Genomic DNA, 15,000 nt, shown 5'->3' with positions numbered 1-15,000 from the left:
GATGAGAATACATATTACACCGATCCTTCGCTGTTATCTCACGCTCATTTCGATGATATGACCCACAGCACGACATCTGGGCAACCTGTAACTAAGACGCCTATCAGATCAGACCATCTAGAAACAGGTAAATCTTTTGGAAATAATGATTTCACATTCGGTAACTCTGACGGGGGTTCTACAGGTAACTCAGGTCAAGAATATACAGAAGTGACAAGGAGTGACATCTCTCCTACCGATGGCGAATACACTTTTGATCCCCAGAAGGGAAGAAATGGAGGCGATGTTGTAGATTCCAGCAGACGTTACAGAACTCCCTCTGGAGATAAAGATATAAAGTCTGGAGAGAGGACATTCCACGAGGATGTCCTTGATGAAAAGGACATCATCCTGGTGAACAATCCTATTGACGTTCCATATGGAAGAGTCAGGTATCTTGACTCTGAAACTGATCTGAAGATAAGAGTTCTTGAAGGACACCGATGCCACATTTCTGTTGTCAACAATGAGCCAATAACTCAGCGTCCAGGTAAGCTCACTCCTTCCAATTTCAGTTGTCAGTTCACAATTAATGAGGTCCAGTACACTCACCTAGGAGGAAGATATCCATCGGAAGATAAGGTCAAGCTTCTTCTTCGCTATGACACAGAACAGGATACATTCATCATACCATTTACAATGAATGTGATAGTTTCTTATAACGCACAGCTTGAAGTGGTAACGAAAAACATGCCACTGACTGTTGAAAAGTTACTAGGAACCAGTGAAAAAATTGATAGGAGTAATACTTTTTTTGCCTTTGACAATAGACGTCACGAATGCAAGATCACACTTCTACACAGGCATTCTGACTTACCGAGATATGGGGTTGTCATTTCGGATTATGGCACAGCGTCCAGTGATTACATGGTGCTATGCCAGGATTTCCTTGATTCTGGCATTAGGTACAAACATACAGTGCTGACATCAACCAAGCTAGATTACATCCCAGCAGTTGTGGAATTGTATGACAAACGTGCAATGATTTTATTAAAACAAGAATATTTTCAGTTTCTCATCCGAATTCAAGCAGGCATGGAAAACACCATACCTAGTGTTACTTATGATTCTCTTCTACTACTCGATGTAAATCAGTTTGTTATGACTGCACTCACACCAAATATTGTCACAGCTGTAGACAGAGAAACACCTAGTAATCAGCTTATATATAATGTTACCAAATCCCTCAGCTATGGAGAAGGAATTCTGGTGAGCACAGATGACCAGAATATCCCTCTCTCGTCCTTCTACCAGCAAGATATATCAGATTTGAAAATTGCCTATAGGCCTCCAGCTGAAGACTCAGATACTAAAAGAACATTTGACGTTGAGCTTGAGGTTATTGATGCTGAAGGCTTTGCATCTTCCCCTTTTACTGTTATGATTGTTGTCAACCCTAAAATGACAAAGGCCCCAGTCACAATGAAAAATATAGGTTTAGAATTGTTTGAAGGTCAATCTAGGCATCTAAGCACAGCAAGGAATCTAGAAATAGCAGACGAAGATAACCTTGAAGATGTCACTGTTACAGTTATTGGTGGGCTACTTCATGGCCGTTTGCTCCTCATGGGGACACCAACTAAGCAGTTCTCTCCAGCTGATCTTGATACAGGTGCAGTTATCTATGAACATGATGGGAGTGAAACTTATAATGATAATCTACTTCTACGAATGAGTGATGGTGAACATTCTGTAGATTTTCTATTTCCAATAACAATTTTCCCTGAAGATGATGAACCCCCTCTCGCACATGTCAATACTGGATTTGAAATCAGAGAGGGAAAAGAATTTAAAATAACCCCTTTCCAGCTTAGTGCTACTGACATAGATAGTGCTGATGCAGACATCAACTATGTAATGCAAAAGCCATTCCCTAATTTTGGGGAAATGATTCTCCGTCAATCCAGTTTTCCAAATGATCCTGAGAACTGGGACGTAATTCATGGAACTTATGAAAGACCTGCTGATAAATGGTTGCAGAGAGATATAACAGATGGAATCCTATACTATCGTCATCTTGGTGGACATAAAACTACCTTATTATTGGAAAAAATTTATTTCACAATGTCAGACAACACTAATCCACCAAATGAATCAAACCTAAATGAAATCAACATAAAGATATTGCCTGTTGATGGTATTCCTCCAGTAATTCACAGTGAGTGCTCCCTCTCATTAACTACTAATGAGCAAACAATAACCCCTCTCACAAAGGAAAACCTACAGTACACAGATCAAGACTCTAAAGATGATGATATCATATATCATATTGAACCTCTTTATAATGTTGATTCAGGAAGTTCACTGTCACCAGGAAACATTGTTCTAAGTGACAATCCAGATATACCAATTGATTCATTCTCCCAGGCACAGGTAAATCATTTAAAAGTTTCTTATAACCCACCTGACCAAGAACTTGGAATTGTGCCCAGAATAATCCAGTTTAAATTTACTGTAGAAGATGCTTCAGGGAATTTGCTCTCAGGTCAGACTTTTACAATATTTCTTACCCCTGTTAACAACCAGCCACCAGATGTATTCAACAAAGGTCTTCAAAATGTACCTGAACACAGTGAAGTGATAATAAACACCAATCATCTTGATGTTTCTGACCCTGATAATGAAAGAGACGATTTAGTCTTCACAGTGATAGACTTACCCAAATATGGAGATCTTATGTACAAGACTATGAGTCTAGCAATAGGAAATGAGTTCACAAGAAGAGACATTGTGCAGAATCACATCAAATACATCAATAATGGGAAGAGTGAAGTGGACAAAGACTACTTCATGTTACAGGTTTCGGATGGTCCCCATATAATACCTGTAAAATTCTTCATTGATATAGAACCAATAGATGACGAGGCACCAACACTTTTGGAATTATTACCCGGGACCTTTGGAGCCATGATTGATGTTCTTGAAAACCAACAGGCAACAATTACTTCTCAAGTTCTTAAAGCTATAGATCCTGATTCAGAAGCTTCTCAGTTAACATACATTATCAAAGAAGCCCCATTCTATGGAAGAGTGCTCCTCAATGGTATTCCAACTTCCAGTTTCACTCAGATGTCTATAGAAAACAATAAAGTTGCCTACAAACATGAATCTGGTGAAATTGGTAAAATACAGCAAAAAGATCAATTTTCCCTTATCCTGTCTGATATGTCGGATGAATTTGTCTATGGAGGCAACCGGTTTGAGCAGATCAAGGTAAATGTAACAATTAAACCTGTTGATGACCTTCCTCCAAATTTGTATATAATATCCAGTGTCATTGTTAATGAGTCCCTAAGAGCTCCTATTTCTCTTGAGCACATACAGGTCAGTGATTCTGACACTGAAGATGAAAAGCTGACATTTACTATAATTCATCAGCCAATACATGGTTACATAGAAAACACATCTCCACTCCCAGGTCATGAAACATCAAGGAAAGGCATACCAATATCCTCATTTAGTTTACTTGATATCATTGATGGAAACATAAATTATGTCCAGAGTATGCATACAAAAATGGAACCTCGTAAAGATTCCCTGGGTTTTCACTGTACAGATGGTATCAACAAATCCCCAGACAAGACATTACAAATTTACATTGAACCTTTTAATGATGAAATGCCAGACATTCTCCATAAAGACTTCATTGTCAAAGAGGGGATGGAACTCATTCTTCAACCTCCATTGTTATTAGCCATTGATAATGATGACCCCTTAGACCAGCTAACTTTCAGAGTTTCAAAGAAGCCAAATCATGGGAAAATTGTGCGCTATGAGCCCACCGGAATGCGCTTGATTGACGAATTTTCGATGGAAGAGCTGAGTTATGATTCAAAGATAGTTTACATTCATGATAACAGTGAAACAACAAAAGATACTTTTCAACTGGAGCTAGATGATGGTGATCCCACCCACACAGTAAGGAAAGACATCAAAATAAAAATTCTTCCAGATGACGATGAAACCCCTCGACTTGTTCTTAATACTGGAGTCAATGTTGGCATAAATGAATCCATCACTATTACAGATAATGAGTTAAAAGCTGAGGACCTTGATTCCCCCATTGAAAACTTAATTTACATAATTCGAAAAATCCCTAGATTTGGATACCTTGAAATCAAGGAACAGCCATCTTATAACTTAACAACTGGAATGAACTTTACCCAGAAGAATATTGAGGATGGTACCATTCACTATGTACACAGGGGAATTCCGGGAGTTCGGGATTTGTTCAAATTTGACTTAACAGATGGCATAAACACAAATATGGACAGAGTATTTTACTTTACCGTAAAGGGCGAGGATAATATATTTCCTAGTGTTGTGACCAAAGGTGTGGAATTGCCTGAGGGAGGTAGAGTTGCACTTACAACAGATATTCTAAGTACAAGTGATATCAATAGCCCTGATGAATTACTCAATTTTACAATAACAAGGTCTCCCTCAAGAGGGTATCTGGAAAATTCTGACAATCTTGGTACCCCAGTAACTAGTTTCACCCAGATACAGCTGGCAGGAAATAAAATATTCTACGTTCACGTGGGTCAAGATGAAATGAAAATGGACTCCTTTGAGTTTGTAGTTACTGATGGATATAACGCAGTATTCCGAACCTTTCGAATATCAATCACTGATGTTGATAACAAAATACCAGTACTTTTCCTAGGTACACTCAAGGTTCAAGAAGGAGGTTCAAAGCTTATCACACCCTTTGAACTCAAGCTTGAGGATCAAGATACTTCAAACGATGTTCTCAGGTTCACCATTACCAAGCTGCCTCTTCATGGACGGTGCCTCTACAACAAAACTAAGCCAACTCGCCACTTCACTCAGTCAGATCTAGAGAGAAATCTCATTTCCTATCAGCACGATGGCTCTGAAACAATGGAAGATGAGTTTAGGTTCATACCAACTGACAGAACCCATGCTGAGTTCTACGTCTATCCAGATCTTGATAAGAGGACGCGCAAAGAGCAAAGTTTACCCATCAGGATCAAGCCCTTGGACAACAAGTTTCCAAAAATGTCAACGAATCGGAGAGCTACGTTTCTCTCACCTCTGAATGAAAAAAGTGAACTTTTGGGGTTCACATTTACCTCGAGGTATTTAGAGGTCAAAGATGAAGATTCTCCGCCAGAAGAGCTTACTTACAAAGTTGAAAGACCACCTGCACATGGATACATCATTTCTGGACGCTTTCAAAACAGCACTGTCAATACCTTCACGCAAGGTAAGTAGAATTATGAGTTCTCTCTACCACAAAATTTTTTCCCTGAGAAAACCTTCCCCTTTGTTACATTATAAAAATCACTGGCTTATGTGAAGCATATATTCCTTGTCATCATGAGATCTTGATACTTTTTATGCCAAAAAATAAAACATTAAAATACACTATTTATCAGAATGTCAGTAAAATATGCAATCTCATTATTTTCCCAGGAGTTGATTTAACGAATAATGATTTCTGATATCTGTTTGATGATAACCGGAATTAAATATCGATAATGTCTTTAGATAAGAACCTAAGATAACAAAACTTTGTAAATAAATATTGAATCCATATCTAACTCCAGAGAGAGAGAGAGAGAGAGAGAGAGAGAGAGAGAGAGAGAGAGAGAGAGAGAGAGAGAGAGAGAAGATATGAAGTTCAGTTAACAATTATCTAGGTAGGCCTAAGTATTCCTATAGTTTTATGTTCGTTCCTATAAATTAAAATTAAATTGTTTGTATTCTTTAATCATAACAATGGAAATAAACCTCTACTTACAGCTGCGGTTAAGCAGGGGCGGAGGAATCAAAAACAAAAACACGATTACTTAATTAACCATTGTACAATTTATCATACAAAAAAAACACTAAATGAAAAGAAAAAAAATATTGCACCAACATACCACTTAATAATAATAGACACGAAAAATATTAATACTAATACACTATAGAAAATAATACAAAATACCACACAATAAAACTACCTACCTAATTCAGTTAACAAAATAAAGTACCTCTTTTTAACGTGATATGGGATTAGGCATGATATTTAAAAATTAAATTTTTAGCACGAATTCAACGATTTACTTAAAGGAAGTTATTTAGAAATAGGGCATTTTAGGGCAGAAGGAAAATTATTGTAGAATGCTATGAACGTTGGGGAATACAATTAACTTTTAATGAGACAATTTACGCCTTCAGCACGTTTACAGGTACATGCGTGTTTAAATATCCATGTACATATACTTGAGCATACATTTTTACCCCATCTTTTTCTTTTTGAAGGAGTTCGTGGTACGAGAAGAGTTTAGTATTCTAATACCTCAAACAGTTCTCTCGGGAGTGAGGTTGCTACACCGAAGTCCATTCTCTTCACCCCAGCAAATACTGGTGCCCTTTTACGACGGTCCGGCCCCAAACACTATGGTACACTCAGTCACTGCACCAACCATTCTACCCATCGTCTTCGTGGCAGGAAGGGTGATATATATATATATATATATATATATATATATATATATATATATATATATATATATATATATACATATATATATATGTATATATATATATATATATATATACATATATATATGTATATATATATATATATATATATATATATGTATATATATATATATATATATATATATATATATATATATATACATATATATATATATATGTATATATATATATATTATATACACATATACACCAGTATATGCAACCCCTCAAAAATTAATGTTAAATATTTAGATAGATATACACACAAACGCACAGATTTAACCTTTCCTAACTACAACTCGTTAGTTTGTTGCAATTTGTGAGATTATTGTTTTCCGAATGGTTACCGCTCAGCGTGACAGGAGTATATATATATATATATATATATATATATATATATATATATATATATATATATATATATATATATATATATATATATATATATTTATATATACATATATATATATATGTATATATATTCATATAGAAGTATATATACATATATATGTACTGTATATATACATATACTATACATATAGAGTTATAGATATTCAACAACTGACCATATTCATGTAATTAACCAGCTAATGGAAAAATCAATAGAGAATAAGCCACTATGTATGGCATTTATAGACTGAGAAAGCTTTTGATTCTGTCAAAATTTCAGCAATAATAAAAGCCCTTCAAGACAAGGAAGAGATGAATCTTATGTTAGAGCACTTGAAGATATCTATACAGGAAGTACATCAATCCTAAAACTACATTAAGATAGTGACAAATTTTCGACTGAGAAAGGGGTTAGAGTCTTCATCTCTCCTGAATTATTCACAGTATGCCTAGAGGACGTTTATGAATTTGGATTGTGAAAAGGTAGGAAATAACATTAAGGGAGAATACCATAACATCTTAAAATTTCCAGATGACATAGTTGTGTTTAGAGAATCATGGGGGCATTACGAAAGATGATATAAGATTTGAATAGAGGAAGCAGAAATGTGGGACTGAAAATGAATATGTGTAAAACTAAGATAATGTTCAATGAAAATACTTTGAGACGACAAATTAGAGTTAAGGACGAACCCTTAGCGATTGTTAATGAATATACATACTTAGAACAGACAGTAAGTGCTTCCCCAGAACATGAGACCGAAATAAAAGAAGGATAAGCATGGGATCAAGAGCTTTTGGTAAACAAAATGAGATTATGAAAATAAATTGCAGCACTCTCTAGAAATAAAGTATTTAATGAGATGGATCTGCCAGTTTTAAGTTATGCAACAGAGAGCTGGAGCCTAAGAAAATAAGATAACTACAACTGAAAGAGCTATGGAAAGAATAATGATGGGAATAACACTAAAAGAGAGATTAAGAGCAACATGGATAAGCGAGCAAACTAAAGTAGAGGATATTCTAACAAACAACATGTAAGAAAAAGAAATAGACAGGGGCAGGGTATATAAAGAGAATGGCAGCTAACAGATGGATATTAGGAATAAGAAAATGCACCCTAGAGATTGTAAAAGAACCAGAGGAAGGAAGAGAAAACAATTGGATTGACGAACTACGAAAGTTTGCATTTGTATACCGGCATAGAAAGATTATAAACAGACGGGAGTGGAAGGACATGTATGAGGCCTTTGTTCTACAGTGGACTAGTAAGGGCTGGTAATTATGACGATATATGTGTGTATGTATATATATATATATATATATATATATATATATATATATATATATATATATATATATATATATATATGGTATAAGTGTATATATATATATATATATATATATATATATATATATATATATATATATATATAAATGTATACTGTATAAACAAACACACACAGAAACACACACACACACACACACACACACACACACACATATATATATATATATATATATATATATATATATATATATATATACATATACTGTATATACATGTGTCTATACAGTATATATAAGAATATTTACACCTTCATTAACATGTGGGTCCCGTCTAGCCCCATTGGTATGAGTCCTAAGTTCATTCCCGACTCCGAGAGGGGGAAGAAACGATACAGACAAGCTTTAGAAAATTCACCTGCAGTGAAGTATGGACTTGAGTGTTAGTTCGCTGTGTGCGTATATGTATGAATGTACGCACTCACGCTTTATAGAATAATTTTTACAAAGAATTCAACCAAGATCTGTCCAGAATATGTGGGGAAAGGCTAAAAAAAAACATCTTCATTAGTGGTTTAATTAACCTCTGCTTATTAGACTTTGTTGACCTGCATAGGGTTCTACGTTATGGGCAAGAATGAACGATTTATGGGTATGTCGTCACTGAGTTTAACAGCCCATTAACTCATGCTAGTTAATGGGTCGTTAAGGTTTCCTTTAAACGACGTTTTTCAAGATCAAAGGGCGACTCATAAGGAGTACACGATGAAATCGTAATTATCATCAACGATTACACTAATAGGTTAGAAAAAAAAGAATTTTAAATATAAATTTTCTGTCACATTGTCTGCATACGGATCATACAAACTAATAAGAAAATGTCATATGATGAATCCATGACTTTAAAATAAAACATAGTAACTAGACATGTTTGCCATTAACAAAAAAAAAAAAAAATAAATAAATAAAAAAAAAATCCTTACGTTAAAGGTCTGCATACGGTCAACACCAGGATTAATCCTGGGTCCACACAAACTAATAAGGATACCTCGAATAGCAAATGCAAATGCGTGACCTTAAAATAAAACGCGTAAGGACCAGACATATTTGCCATAAAACAAAACCTCGCGTCGTTCAAAATAAACAACAGCGGCGTAGCGTGATTTAAGAATCGGCGTCCATCAAGATGCTGTGGTAACCTTACTCTAAAAGGCAGCCTATCATTTCCTACTGCCCAGCACGAGCGTCGTTACTTCGCGGTGGCTCTTGGCTGGAGGTTCAGGTGCAGTTGCTGGCTGATGAATAATAATTGTAGATTGAAAAAGGAAGACTTATATCAGATGGTTACCAATTGATTGTTAGATAACTAACAAACTGAAACATAAACAAAACCTCATTGTGGGAGGTAGAAATAAAGCGTCACTCTGGGAGTCAAGGTCCAGGGTCTCCTGGTATATCCCTACGCCCCTGATTGCTGTCAAGTTTTGTGATAACAAATGTAAAGAAGATAAGTCTGGTTATTCTAATCTACTACTACTACTACTACTACTACTACTACTACTACTACTACTACTACTATAATTGTTATTACTCTTATTTTGCAAAATTTACGAATGAAAGACGATTCTGCTGTTGCATATTACCGGGTCCTTGCCGCCAAACGGTCTCTTGCAATAAAATGGCAGTTAATGCTAAGTTATTCAATATTTCATGCAACGAGAGAGAGAGAGAGAGAGAGAGAGAGAGAGAGAGAGAGAGAGAGAGAGAGAGAGAGAGAGAGAGAGATAATGATATACAAACAAAAGGCTACTGTAAGAGGCAGCAAGACAAACAGACTGACAGACAGACAAATCAAACAATCATAGTCCAAACTAAGGCCAATACGTTTCTCCGTTAATTTAATGGATTCTAAATTAATGAATCCAATATCACTTATATACAATTGCAATGGTTAAACGTTTGGATCTTCCGGAAAGGCTAGAGTAATCCAATTCATGCTCCAGAAGGTCCAATATCCACATCTGGATAACTGCATCTCCCCCAAAAAATCTCATATTGTAATCCAGATCACCTTCACTTTCCCTAAAAAAAACATATCCCTAAAAAAAACATATTCCTTATCCAGGCTACACGAGGCTACATCTTCAAATTAAGATCAGTATCATAGTCCTTTTCCCCAAAAATGTTCCAGAACTATATAGATGGAGATGAAATTCCACAACGGTCAGGATCCTTAGGTAGATCCGGATCTAACACGCACCCCCGCCCCCCAACAAGGAAAAGAGTAGTTATCAACTACCGCACGAAATTTCCTTTAACAGAAAGCTTCTTAATTCAGATCCAGATCCCACTCTATTTCCCAAAATTTTCTTCATCCGAATCCAGATATCCTTCCATTCAAAAGCCCACTTTATCGAAACCTGTAAAATATTTTTTCCGTAGACGACCCTTATCAAGCTCAGAATCATATTCACATCTCAAAAGGATCCCTTATCCAGATCCAGTCGTTACTTTCTTCCCAAAGTTCACCTTATCCAAATATGGATCATATTCCTTCCAATAAAATGGTACCTTATCCAAATCTGGATCATATTCTCTCCCCTAAAAGAGTACCTTATCCAAATCTGGATCATATTCCCTCCCCTAAAAAAGTACCTTATCCAAATCTGGATCATCTTCCCTCTCCCAAAAAGGTACATTATCCAAATCTGGATCATATTCCCTCTCCCAAAAAGGTATATTATCCAAATCTGGATCATATTCCCTCAACTAAAAAGGTACCTTATCCAATCTGGATCATTTTCTCTCAACTAAAAAGGTACCTTATCCAAATCTGGATCATTTTCCCTCAACTAAAAAGGTACCTTATCCAATCTGGATAATTTTCCCTCAACTAAAAAGGAACCTTATCCAATCTGGATCATATTCCCTCAACTAAAAAGGTACCTTATCCAATCTGGATAATTTTCCCTCAACTAAAAAGGTACCTTATCCAAATCTGGATCATTTTCCCTCAACTAAAAAGGTACCTTATCCAAATCTGGATCATTTTCCCTCAACTAAAAAGGTACCTTGTCCAATCTGGATCATTTTCCCTCAACTAAAAAGGTACCTTATCCAAATCTGGATAATTTTCTCTCAACTAAAAAGGTACCTTATCCAATCTGGATCATATTCCCTCAACTAAAAAGGTACCTTATCCAATCTGGATCATTTTCCCTCAACTAAAAAGGTACCTTATCCAATCTGGATCATTTTCCCTCAACTAGAAAGGTACCTTATCCAAATCTGGATCATTTTCCCTCAACTAAAAAGGTACCTTATCCAATCTGGATCATTTTCCATCAACTAAAAAGGTACCTTATCCAATCTGGATCATATTCCCTCAACTAAAAAGGTACCTTATCCAATCTGGATCATTTTCCCTCAACTAAAAAGGTACCTTATCCAATCTGGATCATTTTCCCTCAACTAAAAAGGTACCTTATCCAAATCTGGATCATTTTCCCTCAACTAAAAAGGTACCTTATCCAATCTGGATCATTTTCCCTCAACTAAAAAGGTACCTTATCCAATCTGGATCATTTTCCCTCAACTAAAAAGGTACCTTATCCAAATCTGGATAATTTTCTCTCAACTAAAAAGGTACCTTATCCAATCTGGATCATATTCCCTCAACTAAAAAGGTACCTTATCCAATCTGGATCATTTTCCCTCAACTAAAAAGGTACCTTATCCAAATCTGGATCATTTTCCCTCAACTAAAAAGGTACCTTATCCAAATCTGGATCATTTTCCCTCAACTAAAAAGGTACCTTATCCAATCTGGATCATTTTCCCTCAACTAAAAAGGTACCTTATCCAAATCTGGATCATTTTCCCTCAACTAAAAAGGTACCTTATCCAAATCTGGATCATTTTCCCTCAACTAAAAAGGTACCTTATCCAAATCTGGATCATATTCCCTCAACTAAAAAGGTACCTTATTCAATCTGGATCATTTTCCCTTAACTAAAAAAGGTACCTTATTCAAATCTGGATAATTTTCCCTCAACTAAAAAGGTACCTTATCCAAATCTGGATCATATTCCCTCAACTAAAAAGGTACCTTATCCAAATCTGGATCATTTTCTCTCAACTAAAAAGGTACCTTATCCAAATCTGGATCATTTTCCCTCAACTAAAAAGGTACCTTATCCAATCTGGATCATTTTCCCTCAACTAAAAAGGTACCTTATCCAAATCTGGATCATTTTCCCTCAACTAAAAAGGTATCTTATCCAAATCTGGATCATTTTCCCTCAACTAAAAAGGTACCTTATCCAATCTGGATCATTTTCCCTCAACTAAAAAGGTACCTTATCCAATCTGGATCATTTTCCCTCAACTAAAAAGGTACCTTATCCAAATCTGGATCATTTTCCCTCAACTAAAAAGGTACCTTATCCAAATCTGGATCATTTTCCCTCAACTAAAAAGGTACCTTATCCAAATCTGGATCATATTCCCTCAACTAAAAAGGTACCTTATTCAATCTGGATCATTTTCCCTTAACTAAAAAAGGTACCTTATTCAAATCTGGATAATTTTCCCTCAACTAAAAAGGTACCTTATCCAAATCTGGATCATACTCCTTCCACTAAAAAGGTACCTTCTCCCAATCTGGGTTACACTTGTTTACCTAAAGCCTACTTAAAAGATCTGTTCTCCAGATCGTATCACTGTCTCTCCCAATAAAACCTTCCAATCAAGATCCAGATCACAACCCCTTCTCAAAACGGTTCCTTATCGCTTGTCCCAGTCACGAGACGCATCTTGAGTCAAACTTTTTATAATAGAAAAAATAAAAAAGTAAAAAAAAACGCGTTGATATCATTCGAAAGGGTTGTAGTGGCCTTTTGGAAACGTCCCTGCCTAGCGATTGCGATCTGTCGGACTGGGGTTCGCATCTCGCTCAAGCTCGATAGTTTCTTGTAGTGACTGCAACCTCAACCATCCTTGTGGGCTAAGGATGGGAGGTTTGGGGGAGCCTATAGATTTACCTGCTGAGAAATCAGCAATCATTGCCTGGCACTCCCTGGTTCTAGGTTGGATGGAGATGGGGGTTTGGACGCTGATCATAGGGATATACGGTTAGTTTCTAGGGCATTGTCACATTCCCTTACCACTGCCATTCATGAGTGACCCTTAAACCTTTAAAGTAGATAGTATGGTTCGGGGGAAACAAAGAATGAGAAAATGAAATATGAAAAGAAAGAACACAAATGGGTTCCATAGCATTAAAGTCATAGTTTATGGGTGATAAATTCTAACTTTACATACATACCCCTTCATCCAAAACGTAAAGATCCCCTTCCTCAACTGGTCACCATATAACCATTATCATCATCATCATTATTACTAGCTAAGATACTACCCTCTTGGAAAAGCAGGATGCAACTAGTCCCAGGGCTCCAACAGGGAAAATAGCCAAGTGAGGAAAATAAATGAGGAAATAAATAAACTATATATAAGGAGCAATGAATAAAAATTATAAAATATTTTTAGGATCAGAAACAACGTAAAAAAAACATCTGCCATATATAAACTATCAAGAGAGGCTTGTTTCAATCTGCTTAACATAAAAACATTCACTGCACGTTTGAACGAAGATCATCCCACTTTCTGCTCACAGCTGAATTAAAAGTTCTATACTCAATTTCTTTTAATGAGGCACATTTGCACGGACTCTCAACGGTGCCCTTTTAGCTCGGTAAAGTTTCCTGCTACCTGATTGGTTAGAATTATCTTGTCCAACCAATCAGCGATCAGGAAACGTCCCCGAGCTTAAAAGGCACCCCTACGAGTCGATGCAAATCTGCCTCGCTAAAAAGAATTGACTATAGAATACTGTGTGATATTGAGCCTTATCCTGAAGGCGAGACTTAGAATTTATCGCATGGCATGTATTACGTACAGGATGGTATAGTCTAGGAAGATCAGAATGTAAAGGAAACACTACTTCACCCCACCGTCTTATATTACATTCGATTAAACAGTATGGAAATACTAGTACGTAATGTGATAAAGAAGAACTAGTATGTTTCCTAGCGTTTTCAGCAGCAACAACGACGACAACAAGGATAAATTAAATAATCAGAATGCAGAGCCTTTTTTCCTTAAACTCCTTATATGGATTAGGGGAAGATTTAAAAATCCTTATGAGTGGCGTGCTTTACTGGTTTTGATCTGTTTGGTATTCTGTTTACATGAAATTGTCCGCTATTTTGTTGTTTATGAAGATTCATTATCATATGGCTCATGGATAATTTTCTATTTATTTTAAATTTGTCTATTTCTTTATAATGGTTTTATATGGATTTATTCAGCGATTTAGATGAGACTTATAGTGTTGATAATGAGGAAATGTCAAGTTACCGTATCTGAGAAATATTATATTCCTTCCCGTTGGTTGGTAAGTTTATCCAAGTGGCTTCATATCCGAATAGATCATACTATTCAAGTAAAACTAATTATTAAAAGTACTTGTACAGTACAAATACATGCGCAAACACATATATTCAAATGTGTAAACATATACACAAATTTATACGGTTACGTATTTATGAATTTAATGAATTTCTAGTCTATTTGACTTGACCTACAATAAGTTATCTATTTTAAATGATAGATTTAGTCTAACATTCACATGAGTGATCAAAGGCTGGCCTTTTACGCGTTTGCCATGTAAATAAACCAGCCTCCCTATTCAGTAAGTACAATAAATGCCTTCAAACACATAACAATAAC

The 15,000-nt window shown here is 35.9% G+C and overlaps 2 protein-coding genes across 2 annotated transcripts in view; one reads left to right on the top strand and one right to left on the bottom strand.

Moving 5' to 3' along the window:
* The window catches only part of LOC137617185 (mitogen-activated protein kinase kinase kinase 7-like), a 365,910-nt gene that overhangs the window by 249,646 nt on the left and 101,264 nt on the right, over nucleotides 1-15,000 (bottom strand). The window lies entirely within an intron of this gene.
* Nucleotides 58-15,000, top strand: part of LOC137617667 (extracellular matrix protein 3-like) — an 87,651-nt gene continuing 72,708 nt past the window's right edge. The window contains exons 1-2 of the mRNA XM_068347669.1: nucleotides 58-5,269; nucleotides 10,654-11,029. Of these exons, the coding sequence (XP_068203770.1) occupies nucleotides 58-5,269; nucleotides 10,654-11,029 (5,588 nt within the window). The remainder of the gene's footprint in view (nucleotides 5,270-10,653; nucleotides 11,030-15,000) is intronic.

The sequence above is a fragment of the Palaemon carinicauda genome, chromosome 23 (assembly GCF_036898095.1).
Source record: "Palaemon carinicauda isolate YSFRI2023 chromosome 23, ASM3689809v2, whole genome shotgun sequence".
Classification (NCBI taxonomy): domain Eukaryota; kingdom Metazoa; phylum Arthropoda; class Malacostraca; order Decapoda; family Palaemonidae; genus Palaemon; species Palaemon carinicauda.
Note: the sequence above shows the minus strand (reverse complement) of the source record. Positions and strands in the feature narration are given on the sequence as shown.